General features: G+C 56.3%; 1 protein-coding gene across 5 annotated transcripts in view; it reads left to right on the top strand.

Moving 5' to 3' along the window:
- Nucleotides 1-14,956, top strand: part of RADIL (Rap associating with DIL domain) — an 84,042-nt gene extending 69,086 nt beyond the window's left edge. For all 5 annotated transcript variants that reach the window (XM_031013052.3, XM_031013051.3, XM_055346443.2 and 2 more), the window contains exons 10-15: nucleotides 9,071-9,221; nucleotides 11,029-11,246; nucleotides 12,079-12,421; nucleotides 13,726-13,865; nucleotides 14,292-14,431; nucleotides 14,578-14,956. In XM_031013052.3, the coding sequence (XP_030868912.2) occupies nucleotides 9,071-9,221; nucleotides 11,029-11,246; nucleotides 12,079-12,421; nucleotides 13,726-13,865; nucleotides 14,292-14,431; nucleotides 14,578-14,683 (1,098 nt within the window). In that variant the 3' untranslated portion in view covers nucleotides 14,684-14,956. The remainder of the gene's footprint in view (nucleotides 1-9,070; nucleotides 9,222-11,028; nucleotides 11,247-12,078; nucleotides 12,422-13,725; nucleotides 13,866-14,291; nucleotides 14,432-14,577) is intronic.
- The last annotated feature ends 4,810 nt before the right edge of the window (nucleotides 14,957-19,766 follow it).

Genomic DNA, 19,766 nt, shown 5'->3' with positions numbered 1-19,766 from the left:
CCCCTTCCCAACACAGTCATCATAGGTAATTAATGGAAATAGACCGATGGTTTCCTCTCCTGCCTGGAAAACGCTGAACATGCTGTACGGTGATGGTGACAGTGGCCACAGGACGAATCGCTTGAACCCGCGAGGCAGAGGTTGCAGTGAGCCGAGATCACGCCACTGCACTCCACCTTAAGCGACAAAGTGAGGCCCTGTCTCAAAAGAAAAAAAAAGTGAAGCATTTTTATTGACTATAGAAAATTCGTAAAATGAGGCTGTCTGGATCCTACGTGTGGGAGATTGAACACATGAATTTAGTTTGCTTCTCCTACGGTATCACTAAACAGAAGTAAAGCAATGCTTTTTAATGCCACAAACCCATGAGGATAAAGTCTAGAGGAGGCAAAAGCAATGCGATTTTGGAAGGCAGAAAGCAGATGGGTGAAGAGCAACTGCCTTAGCAGATTGAAGAAAGCTGACTCGGCCAGGCACGGTGGCTCATGCCTGTCCTCCCAGTGCTTTGAGAGGCTGAGGTGAGAGGATCGCTTGAGGCCATTGGTTTGAGACCAGCCTGGGCAACACAGCGAGACCCCATCTCTACAAAAAAGAAAAAAGCAATCTGACTCCTGAGAAGCAACCCAGTTTACAAGAAGCCACCAAGAGGCTCAGGAATTGGTGGCACCAGGTACCTCTGGACACCGATGTCAAGATGGGGCTAAAACAGAAGAACAGTTGATAGACATTGTGGCAAGCACTGAGGCTTGGATGGAGCAGCTGAGCCTGCAGTTCCACTGAGGACAGCCCGCACAGCCGGAAAGAAACACAAAGTCATCTGTTGAAAGGCGTGAGCGAGCTCCTGAAGGATGAGGAGAGAGTGAGCCTCCACAAAGAGCTGACTGAAGTTCCTGTTGCTTTTCCCTGGGGACATTTGCTGTCCTGGGAGCAGGTGACGATGTAAGGCTGAGAATCTAGGCTTTGTCCAGGCAGGGGCCACTGGTGGGGAAACAGAAACCGGAACAGCACAGCACTGGCCATCTCACAGGAGAGAGGCAAGCTCAGAGACTTCAGGGGCCTGAATTGCACGGCTGGCTTTTCCCTAAGACACTTGCCAACATTCTGAATCTCCAGGGAGTGCGATGGAGACAGGCTTTAAAACGGAACCAAAAGCATTGAAAAGGAGAGTGGAATCTGTGGTGGCTTCACAGTGTAGAGGAGACAGAGATGACGAGTCCAGGACCCCTTGGGAAGTAAACACCAGGCCCCCAGGGGAAACACTGGGGTGAGAGGCAGGCATGGGGCAAACGCCTGTAGTCCCAGCTACTTGGGAGGTTGAGGCAGGAGGATCATTTGAGTCCAGGAATTAAACGCTTCAGTGAGCCATGATCACACCACTGCACTCCAGCCTGGGCAACAGAGGAAGACCTCAACTATGAAAGAAAGAAAGAAAAGAAAGAAAGAAAGGAAAGAAAGAGAGAGAAAGAAAGAAGAACCTTGGGGTAAGGATCAAGCAGAGGCTGTCTGAGCCTCACCAAAAGCTTGCCAACCCCAACTCAGCATTAAGTTCATCGGCAACAATGAAGATACAAAATATCCAAACCTGCGGGCTACAGTTAAAGCAGTCTTAAGAGGAAAAGTTATAGCCTTATATGTATATCTTAGAAAACAAGGAAGGCCAAGAATGAATAATCATGAGGTAAGAAAGAGAACGACAAATCAAACCCAAGGAAAGCAGAGGAGATGACGGATGAGAGCTAAAAATCAGTGAACTAGGAAGCAAACAGGGTTGAGATAAGCAATAAAGCCAGGAGTGGGTTCTTTGAAAAGTTGAATAAGAGGCTGGGTGTGGTGGCTCACACCTGTAATCCCAGCACTTTGGGAGGCTGAGGCAGGTGGATCATTTGAGGTCAGGAGTTTGCGACCAGCCTGCCCAATATGGCAATACCCTGTCTCTACTAAAAATACAAAAATTAGCTGGGCGTGGTGCCACGTGCCTGTAATTTCAGCTACTTGGGAGGCTGAGGCAGGAGAATCCCTTGAACCTGGGAGGTGGAGGCTGCAGTGAGCCGAGATCATGCCATTGCACTCCAGCCTGGGTGACAGAGCAAGACTGTCTCAAAAATAATAATAATAAAATAAAAATAGAAAGTTGAATAAGGGAGAAAACACAATTGCTAGTATCAGAAAAAGGAGGCCATCACTCAGATTCTACAGTAAAAATTAAAAATTAGTAGTAAGAGGAGATCATAACCAACTTTTTGCTGATAAATTTGACAATTTAGATGAAATGGACAAATAAGAAAAAGAATACTTATTGAAACTGATTCAACAGGAAGTTAAAAATCTGAATGGTCCTGCATGCTTTAGAGAAACTGAAAGGTCAGGTGCGGTAGCGCCCACCTGTAATCCCAGCACTTTGGGAGGCCAAGGCAGGAGGATCCCTTGAGACCATAAGTTCAAGACCAGCCTGGGCAACATGGTGGAACCCCTATCTCTACAAAAAAACACACACAGAAAAAGTAGCCAGGCATGGTGATGCATGCCCGTGGTCCCAGCTACTTAGAAGGCTGAGGCAAGAGGATTCTTGGAGCCCAGGAGACTGAGGTTTCAGTGAGTTATGGTTGTGCCACTGCACTCCAGCCTGGACGTCAGAAATGAGACCTTGTCTCAAATAAAAAAAAAAGAAATTAAATTGATTAACATTTTCCCCTGAAGAAGATTCAAGGTCCACATGGTTTCATTGGTGAATTATTTTAAACATTAAAGAAGAATTAGGCCGGGCGCGGTGGCTCACGCCTGCAATCCCAGCACTTTGGGAGGCCGAGTTGGGTGAATCACGAGGTCAGGACATCAAGACCATCCTAGCTAACAAGGTGAAACCCCATCTCTACTAAAAATACAAAAAATTAGCCGGGCACGGTGGCGGGCGCCTGTAGTCCCAGCTACTCAGGAGGCTGAGGCAGGAGAATGGCGTGAACCTGGGAGGTGGAGCTTGCAGTGAGCCGAGATTGTGCCACTGCACTCCAGCCTGGGCGACAGAGTGAGACTCCATCTCAAAAAAAAGAAATAATACCATCAGTACCAAATTCTTACCAGAAAGTAGAAAAAGAGGAAACCCTATCTCACTTTAAAACACCAGTAATACCTTGACAGCAAAACCCAAAAAGGGGCTGTAAGAAAAGAGAATTACGCATGAAAGATGGACAGCTTCATTCGTCATCAGAGAAACGCAGCCCAAACTCTCCACATTTCAGGCTGGTCCGAGTGTATTGGTGTTTAGAACTAATTCATCACAACCAGTTACAGATTTTGTTGTTTCTTCTCCACTCGCATTGCTTCACTTGACTAGCCTTAAAAAACAACAGCAAAAACAAACCTCAGCAGTTTTTTTTTTGTTTTTTGAGACGGAGTCTCGCTCTGTCGTCCAGGCTGGATGGAGTGCAGTGGTGTGATCTCAGCTCACTGCAACCTCCACCTCCTGGGTTCAAGCAATTCTCCTGCCTCGGCCTCTTGAGTAGCTGGGGTTACAGGCATGCGCCGCCACACCCAGCTAATTTTTGTATTTTTAGTAGAAATGGAGTCTCACCATGTTGACCAGGCTAGTGGACAAACTCCTGACCTCAGGTGATCCGCCCACCTCAGATTCCCAAAGTGCTGGGATTACAGGTGTGAGCCCCCACGCCCGGCCTAATCTCAGCGTTTTAAACACCGAACACATGAGAATGGTTGAAAGGAAGAAAGCCAGGCCCTGGTGAGCAGGTGCACTGGTTTGAACCCTCAGATGTTCCTGGTGAGGTTGTAAATGAGGCTTGCCACTTTGGAAAGCCGTCTGGCAGCGTCAGCCGAAGCTGACCGAGTGCATGTGCTCCGATTGAGCAATTTCCCCGATGGAGATGCTTCCGTGGGTCCCTCGCCACAGCCCGCTTAGGGATGCTTCCAGTGGCGCCACTCGTAACCGCCCCAGACTGGGAAAAACCCATATTCTATTTATCAACAACATGAGGGATGAATAAAGCAGTCTCTTCAGTACAGTGAAATACGGCAGAGCAACGTGACTGAGCAAACTCGTTCTGGGGAGACACGGACACACCTGAACACCGTCGGCTAGGCACTTTGGGAGGCCGAGGCAGGAGGGTCACTTGAGCCCAGGAGTTCCAGACCAGCTTGGGTAACACAGTAAGACCACCCCACATCATCTTTCCAAACATAAATTTTTTTTAAATTAGCCAGGCATGGTGATGTGTATTCTCAGCTACTTGGGGAGGCTGAGGCAGGAGAATTGCTTAAGCACAAGAGGTCTGCAGTGAGCTGTGATCGTGCCACTGCACTCCAGCCTGGGTGACAGAATAAGACCCTGTCATAAAATTAAATAATAGAAGAAAATAAATAAGGCCGGGTATGGTGGCTGACGCCTGTAATCCCAGCACTTTGGGAGGCCGAGGTGGGTGGATCACCTGAGGTCAGGAGTTCGAGACCAGCCTGGCCACCACAGTGAAACCCCATCTCTACTAAAAATAGAAAAACTAGCCAGGCATGGTGTAAATATACAAAAATTAGGCAGCTATTCAGGAGGCTGAGACACATGAATCACCGGAACCTGGGAGATGGAGCTGGCAGTGAGCCGAGATCACGCCACTGCACTCCAGCCTGGGCGACAGAGCAAGACGCTGTCTCTATTAAAAAAATACAAAAATTAGCCAGGCGTGGTGTAAAAATACAAAAATTAGCCAGCTACTCGGAAGGCTGAGACGTATGAGTCACTTGAACTCGGGAGATGGAGGTTGCAGTGAGCCGAGATCACGCCACTGCACTCCGGCCTGGGCGACAGAGCGAAACCCCGTCTCTAAATAAATCAATTAAATTTAATTAAATAAATTAATAAATGAAATAAGATATAAAATACTCCTGAAAGGGCAGGTCGAGCTGAAGGAGTCGAGTTCAAGGAGCGTGTCTGCAGGGCTGGAAGTGGGGCGGGACCTGCCGTGGTGCCTGGGCGGGCCTGGGGGCTCCCGAGCAGCCGCCGCCCATGTTCTCGTTCTTGTTTTGGGGGCTGGGCACACAAGCGTGTTCCTCTGGGGAAATTCGTTGGCTTGTGCGTGTCAGATGTGTGGTTTTCTGTGTGCACGGAAAGGAGGCAGCAGCGACACTCAGGATCTCCGCCTCCCCCCGCTCAGCCGGGCGGGGATATTTCTAGAACGTTGAAAAGAGGAGTTCTCCTGGCTAGGGAAACTAGGCCGGGCCACCCCACACTGAGGCCAGGAAGCGCCTGTCCTGCGCCCCGCATCCTGAGCAGAGCGTCTAAAGGAGACGCGGAGGGGCAGTGGCATTGGAACGGGGGGGCAGTGGCGTTGGAACGGGGGGCAGTGGCGTCGGAAGGGGACGCGGAGGGGCAGTGACGTCGGAAGGGGACGCGGAGGGGCAGTGGCGTTGGAACGGAGGGGCAGTGGCGTTGGAAGGAGACGCGGAGGGGCAGTGGCGTCGGAAGGGGACGCGGAGGGGCAGTGGCGTTGGAACGGAGGGGCAGTGGCGTTGGAAGGAGACGCGGAGGGGCAGTGGCGTCGGAAGGGGACGCGGAGGGGCAGTGGCGTTGGAACGGAGGGGCAGTGGCGTTGGAAGGAGACGCGGAGGGGCAGTGGCGTCGGAAGGGGACGCGGAGGGGCAGTGGCGTTGGAACGGAGGGGCAGTGGCGTTGGAAGGAGACGCGGAGGGGCAGTGGCGTTGGAAGGAGACGCGGAGGGGCAGTGGCGTTGGAACGGGGGCAGTGGCGTCGGAAGGGGACGCGGAGGGGCAGTGGCGTTGGAAGGAGACGCGGAGGGGCAGTGGCGTTGGAACGGGGGCAGTGGCGTCGGAAGGGGACGCGGAGGGGCAGTGGCGTTGGAAGGAGACGCGGAGGGGCAGTGGCGTTGGAAGGAGACGCGGAGGGGCAGTGGCGTTGGAACGGGGGCAGTGGCGTCGGAAGGGGACGCGGAGGGGCAGTGGCGTTGGAAGGAGACGCGGAGGGGCAGTGGCGTTGGAAGGAGACGCGGAGGGGCAGTGGCGTTGGAACGGGGGCAGTGGCGTCGGAAGGGGACGCGGAGGGGCAGTGGCGTTGGAAGGAGAGACCAGCGCCGCGGGCTGCTTCTTGTAAAGGGCCAAGCTGTGAGGACTTCGGGCTTTGCGGCCGCTTTTGTCTCTGTCCCATCTTCTTTGTTTTGTTTTTCTCAAACCCTTTAAAAACGTGAAAATCATTTCTAGCTTGGGGGCCCTATAAAAATAGGTCTCGCTGGCCCTAGTTTGATGACCCCTGAAACAGACAATTCAAGGAGAAGCTTAGTGAAAGAGTCACTTATAGCCTCATAAAAATAAGAGAAGATATAGTATCCATAAAATAATAATAAGATTGTATCCATGAGAGAACAAGAGCGGTCTTGGAAAATAAAACTGTGGAAGCAGAAATAAAAAGCTGTGCAGAGCCTGGGAGAAAAGCCCTCCAGAGAGGAGGGTGAGGAGCGGGGAGAGAGAGGGGGTGGAGGGATGCCAGGGTAGGGAGGGGAGTAAGAAGGGAGAAAAAGATACAGGGAGAGAGGGGAGAGAGAGAAGGACGGGGGAGAGAGGAAGAGAGGAGGAGAAGGAAGAGAGGAAGGAGGAGGAGGGAGGGGAGAGAGACAGAGGGAGGGAGAGAGAGAGAAGGAGAGGGAGGAGGGAGGGAAAGAGAAGGAGAGGGAGGAGGGAGAGAGAGAAGGAGAGGGAGGAAGGAGCGGAGAAAGATGGAGGGAGAGGGAGGAGGGAGGGGAGAGAGACAGGGAGAGGAGAGGGAGGAGGAAGGGGAGAGAGGGAGGGACGGAGAAGAAGAGGGAGGGGAGAGAGACTGGGGCGGAGAGAGAGGCAGGGAGGGGAGAGAGACGGAGGGAGGGAGAGAGAAGAAGGGGGGAGGAAGGAGGAGAGAGAGGGATGGAGAGGAGACGGAGGAGGAAGGGGAGAGAGACAGGGAGGGGGAGAAGGAGAGGGAGGAGGGAGGAGAGAGAGAGGGAGGGGGAGAAGGAGAGGGAGGAGGAGAGGGAGGAGGGAGGGGAGAGATGGAGAGAAGGAGAGGGAGGAGGGAGGGGAGACAGGGAGAGAGAGAAGGAGAGGGAGGAGGGAGGGGAGACAGGGAGAGAGAGAAGGAGAGGGAGGGAGGGGAGACGGAGAGAGAGAAGGGGGGGGAGGGAGGGGACAGGGAGAGGGAGGAGGGAGGGGAGACGGAGAGAGAGGAGGGAGGGGAGACAGAGGGAGAGGGAGGAGGGAGAGGAGACAGACAGAGGGAGGGGGAGAAGGAGAGGGAGGAAGGAGGAGAGTTCTGTTCCCTTGAAGCTGATCTCTGGGCCCCAACCTCTGGCCCCCGACCTCTGGCCCCCTCTGACACCAACCCTGGACCAAGCACAGAAGTGAGAGTAGAGAAGGTTCTAGGAACTCACAATCAAACAGAACCACCCCCGGGCAAACCAGAGGCTTTCTTGAAGTGTGTGTAAGGGGTGAGGGTGGTGGGGGCCGGTGGTGTTGGAGGACGTCGTTCTGTGCCCTCACCCCTCCTGCACGATGCCCGAGACACCAGTTGTCCTTCAGCGTGGACATCTGGTAGCCACAGCCCAGGCCCCTGGATATGGGCAGAAAAACACATGGGAGAGAAACAGAGCGAGGAAGCAAAGGTGAGAACAGAGGGGACCCACCAGCAAGGCCACATCCAAACAGTGGGAGTCCAGAAAGAGCCAGCAGAGGGGCGGAGGGCGCGGGGAAGGCAGGTGCAGGCAGTCTCCAGAGCCACGCATCGAGGTGGAGGAGCTGCTGCCAAGAGTGGGCTTACAGCAAGACTCAGCATCCCAGGACTTCAGGACGATGGGGGCAGAGAACCCACAGGCTTCCAGACAAGAATCAGTACAAGGCAGATCCTGAAGATTTGCACTCAGGTTGCTTTTGGACGAGCAGCACGGGAGTCACAGGACAAAACAGCACCTGCAGAATCCGAAGGGTGACGCCCTCCTGCCTGGAGTTCTGTGCCAGCCAGAGGACCAGTCCAGGGTGGAGGTGAAGACAGTTCCAGCACGCAGGGCAGTGGTTTTCCTGCAATGCGCCCCTTTTGGGAAGCTACTAGAAGATCTATTCCATAGAAACAGGACAAACCAGAGAGCTGAAGAAATGAATTGCAGAAAATAAGAACCGGCTGGGAGCCGGGGAAAGGAACCCCAGAAGGATGATGATGGAGGTCCCGGCGGGCCGCAGAGGCTGTTTAGTTTTATTGGAGGAATCCACCCTTCCTTACGGTGTAGGCTTTTTGTCTTGCCTAAAACATTTTCCTGGGCCGGACCCAGTGGCTCATACCTGCAATCCCAACACTTTGGGAGGCTGAGACAGGAGGATCGCTTGAGGCCAGGAATTTGAGACCAGCCGTGGAGTTTGAGACCAGGAGTTTGAGACCAACATAGTGAGAACTCCAGCTCTACAAAACAAAAACAAAAAAACCCCAAAAAACTAATGAGCTGGACATAATGGTGCAAACCTGTGGTCCCAGCTACTCAGGAGGCTGAGGTGGGAGGATCGCTTGATCCTGGGAGGTCGAGGCTGCGGTGAGCTGTGATTGAGCCACTGCACCCCAACCTACATGACAGCATGAGACTCTGTCTCAAAAAACAAGCAAACAAACAAATGTTTTCCCTGCCTCCTGTCACCTAAATGGTGAATGTCCCTGCCTTCCAGGCAGGTTTTTAGCTGACTTGATTGACTTCTTTCACACCGTTGGAGGCAGGAATCTGATTTCACTGTTCATTTCCCAGTAGTGGTTTCTCTGGTTGGCGGCCGCCTGTGAGGCCGGCCCTTGCTTGAGACGGGGGTGGGTTCCCTGGGCAGGGGGTTCCTGATGGCACTGGCCGGCCTCTCCCTGGAGCAGCTGCCCTTGCAAGTGCCAGGGGTGAACTGCTGCTGTGACACCGTCCCCCTCACAGATGGCCCCTGGTGGGAGTGAGGACCACAGGGCCCCTCAGCTGGCTACCCCCAGGCCACCTGTGGAGGCCATCCCTCCTTGGGCTGGGGTCTGCACCCAGAGACCTGTGACCATGAGCTCCTTCTTGTCACCCAGATGAGCTGGACAGCCCTGCGGGCTGCGTTCCCCGCCCTGAGCCCAGCACAGCTGCACCGGCTGCTGACTCACTACCAGCTGGCCTCAGCCATGGGCCCCATGAGCGCCTGGGAGCCAGGGGCCCAGGACAGCCCTGAGGCCTTCAGGTCAGGTAAGCCCTGCCCCAGGGCAGGAGAGGGCTGGGGACTCAGTGGGAGACTCGCCCCGAGGCTGGAGGCAGCATGCTCTCATCCCATCTGAAGTGGGGTGTGGGGGACCTCTCTCCTGGGGACCTCCCTGGAGGAGCCTCCACCCAGAGGACCCCCCCGCCCCATCCCCAACCTGGGGATCCGGGGACCTCCTCGGCGGGGGAGTCAAGGAGCCGAGAGTCCATGCCCAAGTTCCAAACTCCAGGCTCAGGTCCAAGGCCCCCTCGTTGCCTCATGGAGCTGGAGGATGGGGCCTCCCCTGTTGTATGGCTACCCAGGAAGGGAGCAATGGTGGTACACAGCCGTGGGGACGCATCCCTGAGCCATGTATGTGCACACGCACACACACGTGTCCATACGGAGGGGTCTGTGTGCGTATACATGTGTACGTGCATACACAGGGGTGCGTTTTATTTTATTTTATTTTTTGAGACACAGTCTTGCTCTGTCATCCAGGCTGGAGTGCAGTGGTGCAATCTCAGCTCACTGCAACCTCCACCTCCCAGGTTCAAGCGATTCTCCTACCTCAGCCTCCCTAGTAGCTGGGATTACAGGTGTCCGCCACCACGCCCAGCTAATTTTTGAATCTTTAGTAGAAACGGGTTTCACCATTTTAGCCAGGCTGGTCTCGAACTCCTGACCTAGGTGATTCGCCCACCTCAGCTTCCCAAAGTGCTGGGATTACAGACATGAGCCACCGTGCCTGGCCGAGGGTGCCTTTTATTGATTGATTGACTGAGACAGAGTCTTGCTCTGTCACCAGGCTGGAGTGCAGTGGCGCGATCTTGGCTCACTGGAACCTCCACCTCCTGGGTTCAAGCGATTCTCCTGCCTCAGTCTCCCAAGTAGCTGGGATTACAGGTGCGTGCCACCATGCCTGGCTAATTTTTGTATTTTTGGTAGAGACGGGGTTTCACCATGTTGGCCAGGCTGATCTCAAATTCCTGACCTCAGGCGATCTGCCTGCTCCTGCCTCCCAAAGTGCTGGGATTACAGGCGTGAGCCACCGCCCCCGGCCAGGGGTGCATTTTAATGTGTAGATTATACACACATCTCCCTTCATTTGCATTATGTGTTAACACCTCAACAAAACAGAGTATGGGATGGCGGGAGGCGATGGGGCCTTGGATGCCCCCCTGCAGCCCCGGGTCACCGTGGAGAACATCTCTGAACAGGACCCCTGGCTCCACCTGACACCTTCTAAGTCCTCCCTCCGCATTGATTCATTTCTGTGGCCTGAATTCTGTGCTGGGAGCTAGGAGCTCAGTATGCACGCACTCTTCCGCCGCCTGAAAGGCGCTCGTGTTCCTGGGGACAGAGACCAGCCCGCACACAGGCCATTTGGGTCCCGTGATTCCTGCAGGGAGGCAGTCGGCTCCGGCCCTGGGAGCACCTGGGAGGAGCTTGCGTCCAGCTCTGCTGGGCTGGGGGAGCTCCAGTTACCCGGAGACACCATCAGAGACCAGTGGGGCAGAGACAGGCCCAGTGCAGAGCTGCTCAGTGGGGCTGGAGGGTTCCTGGCTACAAGGCCTTGTTCTCAGTCCTGAACTGCTCGGACATCATACCGGGTGGTCAGCGGGGATTCAGAAGGGATGAGTCCTAGGGTGGGGCCAGTTACTGTGGCCAGGATCCCAGCCTCCTGTGTCCACAGGGCAGGGGAATCAGGGCTCAATCTGCTGGCCCCTGGGTTCCCACACCGTTGGGCGGGGCGGCCTGGCGAGGGAGGCAGCTTCTCCTGTGGCCATCACGGGCATCCTCTCTCCCCCACAGAGGATGTTCTGGAGTCCTACGAAAACCCCCCACCCATCATCCTGCCCAGCGAGGGCTTCCAGGTGGACTTGGAAGCCGACTGCCTGGACGACAGCATCTACCAGCACCTGCTCTACGTCCGCCACTTTCTGTGGGGTCTGCGGAGCAGAGCCAGCCCCGGCAGCCCTGGCAGCCCTGGCAGCCCTGGCAGTGGGGCCTCCCAGCCAGTGTGCCCCGAGGTACCTGGGGAGGGGACCCCCTAGCCAGCGTGCCCCGAGGTACCCAGGGAGGGGAGCCACCAGCCAGCGTGCCCCGAGGTACCCGGGGAGGGGCTCCCCCAGCCAGCGTGCCCCGAGGTGCCCGGGGAGGGGACCCAGCCAGCGTGCTCCGAGGTGCCCGGGGAGGGGGCCCAGCCAGCATGCCCCGAGGTACCCGGGGAGGGGGTCCCCCAGCCAGAGTGCCCCGAGGTGCCCGGGGAGGGGGTCCAGCCAGAGTGCCCCGAGGTGCCCGGGGAGGGGACCCAGCCAGCGTGCCCCGAGGTGCCCGGGGAGGGGACCCAGCCAGCGTGCCCCGAGGTGCCCGGGGAGGGGGCCCAGCCAGCGTGCCCCGAGGTGCCCGGGGAGGGGGCCCAGCCAGCGTGCCCCGAGGTGCCCGGGGAGGGGACCCAGCCAGCGTGCCCCGAGGTGCCCGGGGAGGGGGTCCAGCCAGCGTGCCCCGAGGTACCCGGGGAGGGGGCCCCCCAGCCAGCATTCCCCGAGGTGCCCGGGGAGGGGGCCTAGCCAGCGTGCCCCGAGGTGCCCGGGAGGACAGGAGAAGGGCTGGAAGCTGGGCTGGGGGCAGCAGGCGGGAGCTCTGGGAACCCCGGGAGTCCTGGCCCAGCGCAGGCCGTGCTCCGGATGGCAGGGAAGCCCCTTTGCTTCTCGTGCGTCTCAAGCTGCACAGGCTGCAGGAGTCTTTGCTGACCTCTGCCCCGCGGCCTGGCGGCCCTTCTGCTGCAGGCTGCCCAGTTGCCCGAGTGCTGTGCCCACCTGGCCACTCCTCTGCCTGAGCTGTCACCCTTCCTCTCCCCAGGGTATGCACCACGTGGTCCTTGACGGGCACCCGGAGGCCCCGAGCTGCCCCCTGGCTCCCAGGGACCCTGGCCTAGCAGCCCGGGAAGCGGCCTCGGAGCGTACTCTTCCCTTCAGGGGAGTTCCCTGGGCACAGGCACCCCCTGGAAGGCAACCCGGCCGTGGGGGCTCCCAGGCTGGCCCCCCGCACACGGACTCGTCCTGCTTGCTCACGCCTCCCAGCACTCCACTTGTCCCTGAGCCTGGGGACCCCGACTGGCCAGAGTCCGGCGGCCCCTGTGGAAAAGCGCTCCCAGAGAGGCAGAGGAACGGACCCAGCGGCCTCCAGGGTGCAGCTCCGGAAGGTGAGCCCTGCCTGGTGCTCAGGCGGGAACCCACCCCAGACCCCGCACAGCACCTTGATGGCCGGTCCCCTGGGATCGTTCCACCCTTGGATCCTGGGTTTCATTACCTGCCCCACAGACACCTGCAACCTGAGACGGGGCCAGATGGAGAGGGCTCGGGGCTGCTCAGCCCCCAGCAGCTGGGCCACACGGTCGCTCAGTCGCTGACACGTCTTGGGCAGATACTCACTGTGATATGGGAGGAAGAGAGTCTAGAAAGTGGCTCAGAGTCACTCCTGCACTGGGCAGAGGAAGGGATGGCTGAGCCAGTGGAGAGGATGTGCTGAGGGGGAACCCAGGGGTCTTCAGGGAGAAGGTGGAGCTGGAGTCCTCCAGGGCAGGGCCTGTGTGTGCCTGTGTGCTTGTGCGTGTGGATATGTGTGCTCACAGGTGCATGGCTGTGCTGGTGCGTGTGTGCATGGGTGTGTCTGCATGGTGTGCATTGTGTGTGCATCTGTGTGCATGGGTGTGTGCATGCATGCATGGGTATAAGTGCACGTGTGCATGGGCATGCTTGAACGTGTGTGCATGGCTGTGAGTATATGTGTGCATGAGTGTGTGTGCACAGCTGGCCTAGGCTGGGGAGGGCATTGAGGGTGAGGCAGCCCCAGCCGGCCCCGGCCTCCTGTGAGGGGCTTGGGTGTGCCCTGCAGGAGCGAAGTGTCCTGGGTGCGTGTGCAGAGTCAGAGTGTCCCCTGTGGCTTGGGGCCACCTGGCCGAGCTGGGTCCCAGGCAGGCCACCTGCTCAGGTGCACAGCTCATCTCTGACCTAAGTGCCCCCACGGCAGGATCACCATTATGGAGAGGGCACCAGCTGGTGGCCCTCAGGGCAGGTGCTTGGGCTGGGCTGGGCTAGGGCCTGGGGCCCCAGTCTGGTCAGCGGTGGGAACCCTCAGGGTGCGCATGGCCACATCTGGGTGTGGAGGGAGGAGGAGGAGGAGCAGAGATTGCTGAGGAGGCGGCATAGAACCGCGTGGGGCCCTGGAGCTGGAAAACAGCCGCCCCCAGAGGAGCGAGTGTCCTGGGACTGCCAGGGGCGGGGACTGAGGTGCTCCCTCAGGGAACATGGGTGTGTCGCCCACGGGTGGACCCTGACCCTAATGTCTGGGTTGCCGGTCACATTCTGCCTGAACAGTGTCTCCTGGGAGCCACAGGAGGCCATCCCATCCCTGACCCCCTACAGAGGCAGCCAGGCCAGGACATCCCATTCCTCGTCATGATTCTTGGTGCCTTACTCCCACCCACCTTTCCTGGCCCCCACCCAGGAGACTCTGCAGCCCTTGCGGACGAATCCCCTCCAGCCCTGTCCAGCCGCAGCTCCAGCACCGAGGACTTCTGCTACGTCTTCACGGTGGAGCTGGAACGAGGCCCCTCCGGGCTGGGGATGGGCCTGATCGACGGGATGGTGAGTGGCCCAGGACCCCTGCCGCACCCCCATACTGGCTGCCTGGCCCCGCCTGTTCATGCAAGCCTGGCCCCGCCTGTTCATGCAAGCCTGGCCGCAGTTTGCGTGGCCACGTGGCTACTGGAAGGCCTTCGGAGAGGAGAGTGGGGTTGGCCCCTGCAGCTGGGATGGAGAACCCAGCCTGTCCAACGGCCACGCCCCCTGGGCCTGCTGTCTCTTGCCTCTGTCCTCAAGCCTTTGGGGTCTGTCCTGGGCCTGTGGGGACGGTGGTGTCCACTGCTTTTCTGGAGGGATGTGTGAAACCATGAGTGGGCCTGGCTGGATGCCAGGCGGGGGCCTGTAGGTGCCAAGGGAGGGGCTGCGGTGGTCCTCGCTGGGGACAGCGAGTCGGGCCTGTGGAGCTCTGAGGCCTCTGCTTGTCCCCAGCACACGCGCCTGGGCGCCCCCGGGCTCTACATCCAGACCCTGCTCCCGGGCAGCCCTGCAGCGGCCGACGGGCGCCTGTCGCTGGGGGACCGTATCCTGGAGGTGAACGGCAGCAGCCTCCTGGGCGTTGGCTACCTGAGGTACCCCCACCGCATGCACGCCCGGCCCCTTCTCCCAGACGCCCTGCTCAGGGGAGGGGATCTGGGGTAAAGGAGAGGCCCGGCTGCACCCTGTGGGGCTCCCCTGGTGCCCTCCTGCCCACCCCCACCTCTGGCATGGATTTCAGAGCCGTGGACCTGATCCGTCATGGCGGGAAGAAGATGAGGTTCCTGGTCGCCAAGTCCGACGTAGAAACAGCCAAGAAGATCCATTTCCGCACGCCCCCTCTCTAGGGGGGCTGCGAGGACACCCCCACAGGCCCGGCACCCGGTCCCACCTGGTGACACTGGGCTTCCTCCCGCCTTCATCCCTGTTTTGTAACTGACGAAGTTGGGTCCCGGGTGGGGAGCCTCACCCTGGAGACACGCCTGTTGATAACATGCATCTCAGTGTAGGTTCTATTTATATGGCAGATGACGTGAAGTTGTGATGTTTGTTACAGAGCTTTTATGTTTAAAGACTTTAATGGAGAAGTACGGTTCAATAAACTATTTTTCCCGTTCTTAGAGGGTGCCCTGCTGGGGTCTCAACTCGGGCAGCAGGGGCTCCCCATGGCCTCTGCCTGCCACCGGCACGGGAGAATGCGGTGACAGCTGTCATCAGGGGATCATCTGAACTGACTCTCCCTGCCCCCGTCCCACCCAGACACAGGGCACTGCAGGAAGCAGCTCCAACAGCCCCTCCCAGCTGAAGCAGGGCCAGACCTGGCAGAGGATGCTGGACTTCTGATCCCGCCGCTCAGCACAGGCCCCAGAGAAAGGTCTAGACGCCCAGGGGCTGGAAAGCGGACCGGCCTGATGGTCTCTGAGGCGCCGAGCCCACCCTGGGCCCTGCCTCCTCTCCCAGGACTCCTGCTCTCTCCTGAGTTCCTCTCCCCTACTAAAGCCACCAGCGTGGCCCTGATACCAGGCTGGCGGCCCCAGGCCCTTAATCCTCACCAGTGTCCCCCTGGCCACCGGCCCTAACCCAGGCAGGAGGCCAGCATCCCTCTCCACCAGCCAGCTGACCGTGTGCAGGACCAGGGCAGGGCACTGCCCGCCTCGGGGTGACAGCGCGGGTCGCTGGGCATCTTCCGCAGCTCCACCGACTGGGTGTGGGCGGCTTCTGCACCCTCCTGGCTGTGGTGGAACTGGTGGCCCAGGGTCATCTTTGATAGCAACAGAGAAACCCTGGGGAAGAGGGTCCCGGCCAGTCAGTTGCAGATGCACCTCTCACGGGGACAGAGGTCTGCGCGGGGTCCCCAGATCGGTGTCCTGGGTCCGTCCCAGGCCCTGGGCCTCGTGCAGCTCCACGCTGCCCCCTGGTGTGCGCTACAGCGAGGTGCAGCGCGTCCGCCCCGCGCCCTCTGCCGACCCGCAGTTCTGTGTGCGGCTCCGCATTGCGCCTGGCTCGAAACGGCGACCACTGCCAGGTTCCCAAAATACTGGATAAAATATATATATATATAGTGTTTGTATATATATTCAAGATATGTAAAATATATGAATATATAAATATATAATTATATATATGAATATATTACATATTCATGTATACGTAATATATTCGTATATTTTATAAATATATTTTTTATATTTTATTATATAAAATATAAATATTTATTTAATTTTTTTTTATGAGACGGAGTCTCGCTCTGTGATCCAGGCTGGAGTGCAGTGGTGCGATCTCAGCTCAGTGCAACCTCCGCCTCCCAGGTTCAAGCAATTCTCCTGACTCAGTCTCCTGAATAGCTGGGATTACAAGCGCCCGCCACCACGCTTGGCTAATTTAGTACTTTTAGTAGAGACAGGGTTTCACCACGTTGGCCAGGCTGATTTCAAACTGACATCAAGTGATCTGCCCGCCTTGCCCTCCCAAAGTGCTGGGATTACAGGCATGGGATTACCATGCCTGGCCTTGTTCTGTTTCTTTTCCTAGGAGTCCCACAACGTCTGTGTTAGCACTGCCGAGAATGTCTCACAGCTCTGGACGGTCTGCATTTCTGGACCTGGTGCAGATCCCAGGATCCTGGACTCTGATTTGATGCCTTAACGGTGGAAGGGGGTTGAGTATATTTTTTATGTGGGAGGGGTGTGGACTGTGGCCAGAGGAAAGACAGTGGCAAGGCATTTCCAAAGGTGGCCACCAACAGTTCCTCCCACAAAGAGAAGGGGGCTTATCTCTTCTTCCCTGCAATATTCTCCGGCCTTCTGACTTGCTCCGAACAACAGGATGCAGCATAAGTGATATTCTGGGACCTTCCAAGCCAGACTGAAGGGCCTTTGGTTTCTATTTTCATGCTCCTGGAACTCAGCATCCATGGAAAGAAGCTCTTGGCATCAACCCAAGGAAGGGAGGCCCAGCCAGCCCCTGGCCACTGAAGCACCCAGCTGAGGTACAGGACTGGTGAGGGCCGCCACTGTGGCTGTTCTGGTCTTGCTGAGCATCCAGGCGAATGCAGTCCCACCAGTGATCCCAGGGACACCACGTGGAGCAGAACGACTTCCCAGCCAGGCCCCAGACAATCTACAACACTGTGAAAGGTAACACTTCTTATGGGTGTTTTGTTTTTTGGTTGTTTTTTTGATGGAGTTTCACTCTTGTCACTCAGGCTGAAGTGCAATGGTGCAATACGGCTCACTGCAACCTCTGCCTCCCAGGTTCAAGTGATTCTCCTGCCTCAGCCTCCTGACTGGGATTACAGGCACCTGTCACCACACCCAGCTGATTTTTGTATTTTTAGTAGAGACCAGGTTTCACCATGTTGGCCAGGCTGGTCTCAAAACTCCTGACCTCAGGTGATCTGCCCGCCTCGGCCTCCCAGAGTGCTGGGATGACAGGTGTGAGCCACCGTGCCCGGCCTGTTTTTGTGTTTTAAAAGCATTTTATTTTGACATAATTATAGATCCAAAGGAAGCTGCAAAAATAGCAGAGTCCCGTGTACCTCCACCAGCTTCTCCCACTGCAAAACCTGAAAACCGACATTGACTTGTTACTATTAATATAGCAGTTACGCTTTGTACATATTCAGTTGTCACCACTTTTTAAGTTAAAGTGAAATTCACATAGAGTTAGCTATTTAAAGTGTATAATTCAATGGCAAGCAGCACGTTCACAGTGTTATGCAACCATCACCACTGTCTAGTTTGGTCACCTCCAACAGGGAAAACATGGCCACTAAGCAGGCTCTCCCCATTCCCTTCTGCCCCTAGGCCCTGGCAACCACAAACCCACTTTCTGCCTCTGTCTACACCTCTTGTGGATATTTCATGTAAGTGTTATCAGAAAGGGGTCCTGATCCAGACCCCAAGAGAAGGTTCATGAACCTCGAGCAAGGGAAAATTCAGGGCAAGTCCATAAAGTGAAAGCAAGTTTATTAAGAAAGTAAAGAAACAGGCCGGGCGCGGTGGCTCATGCCTGTAATCCCAGCACTTTGGGAGGCCGAGGCGGGCAGATCACGAGGTCAGGAGATTGAGACCATCCTGGCTACCACGGTGAAACCCTGTCTCTACTAAAAATACAAAAAATTAGCCAGGCGTGGTGGCGGGTGCCTGTCGTCCCAGCTACTCGGGAGGCTGAGGCAGGAGAATGGCGTGAACCCGGGAGGCGGAGCTTGCAGTGAGCCGAGATTGCGCCACTGCACTCCAGCCTGGGCGACAGAGCAAGACTCTGCCTCAAAAAAAAAAAAAAGGCGCAGCGGCTCATGCCTATAATCCCAGCATATTGGGAGACTGAGGTGGGTGGATCACCTGAGCTCAGGAGTTCGAGACCAGCCTGACCAACATGGTGAAACCCCGTCTCTACTAAAAATACAAAAATTAACTGGGTGGGCCAGACGCGTTGGCTCACGCCTGTAATCCCAGCACTGTGGGAGGCCAAGGCCTGATCACCTGAGGTGATCACCTGAGGTCAGGAGTTTGAGACCAGTCTGGCCAACATGGTGAAACCCCGTCTCTACTAAAAATAGAAAAATTAGCTGGGAATGGTGGTAAGTGCCTGTAATCCCAGCTACTCAGGAGGCTGAGTCAGGAGAATCACTTGAACCTGGGAGGCGGAGGTTGCAGTGAGCTGAGATTGTGCCATTGTATTCCATCCAGCCCGGGTAACAGAGCAAGACTCTGTCTCAAAAAAAAAAAAAAAAAAAAAGTAAATAATAAAATTAGCTGGGGGTGGTGGCGCACACCTGTAATCCCAGCTACTCAGGAGGCTGAGGCCAGAGAATCGCTTGAAACCAGGAGGTGGAGGTTGCAGTGAGCCGAGATTGTGTCATTGCACTCCAGCCTGTGCAACAGGGCAAGACTCTGTCTCAAAAAAAAAAAAAAAAAAAAAAAAAAGGCCACTCCAAAGGCAGAGCAGCAGCATGAGCTGCTAGTGAGTATACTTAGAATTATTTCTTGATTATATGCTAAACAAGGGGTGGATTATTCATGAGTTTTCTAGGAAAGGGATGAAGATTTCCTGGAACTGAGGGTCCTTCCCCTTTTTAGACTACATAGGGTAACTTCCTAACGTTGCCCTGGCATTTGGAAACTGTCACTGCGCTGGTGGGAGTGTCTTTTAGAATGCTAATGAATTATAATTAGCAACTAACGAGCAGCAAGGATGACTAGAGATCACCGTCGTTGCTGTCTTGGTTTTGGCCAGCTTCTCTGCAGCATCCTATTTTATCAGGAGTGTCTTTGGGACCCGTATCTTGAACCTGTACCTTGTGCTGACCTCCTATCTCATCCCGTGACTAAGAATGCCTGTCCTCCTGGGAATGCAGCCCCGCAGGTCTCAGCCTCGTTTTTACCCAGCCCCTATTCAAGACGCAGTTGCTGTGGCTCCCACGCCTCTGACCTGAGTCATGCAGTATGTGGCCTTGGGTCTGGATTCTTTTGTGTCCGGAATTGGTGGGTTCTTGGTCTCACTGACTTCAACAATGAAGTCGCGGACCCTCGCGGTGAGTGTTACAGTTCTTAAAGGCCGCGTGTCCGCAGTTTGTTCCTTCTGATGTTCGGACGTGTTCGGAGTTTCTTCCTTTTGGTGGGTTCGTGGTCTCGCTGGCTCAGGAGTGAAGCTGCGGACCTTCGCGATGAGTGTTACAGCTCTTAAGGCGGCGCGTCTGGAGTTGTTCGTTCCTCCCAGTGGGTTCGTGGTCTTGCTGGCTTTAGGAGTGAAGCTGCAGATCTTCGTGATGAGTGTTATAGCTCATAAAGGCAGTGTGGACCCAAAGAGTGAGCAACAGCAAGATTTATTGCAAAGAGCGAACAAAAAAGCATCCCGGTGTGGAAGGGGACCCGAGTGGGTTGCCACTGCTGGCTTGGGCAGCCTGCTTTTATGCTCTCATCTGGCCCC

The sequence above is a fragment of the Gorilla gorilla genome, chromosome 6, assembly GCF_029281585.2.
Source record: "Gorilla gorilla gorilla isolate KB3781 chromosome 6, NHGRI_mGorGor1-v2.1_pri, whole genome shotgun sequence".
Taxonomy (NCBI): Eukaryota; Metazoa; Chordata; class Mammalia; order Primates; family Hominidae; genus Gorilla; species Gorilla gorilla.
The sequence above is the reverse complement of the archived record's forward strand: the minus strand, read 5'-3'. Positions and strand labels throughout refer to the sequence as shown.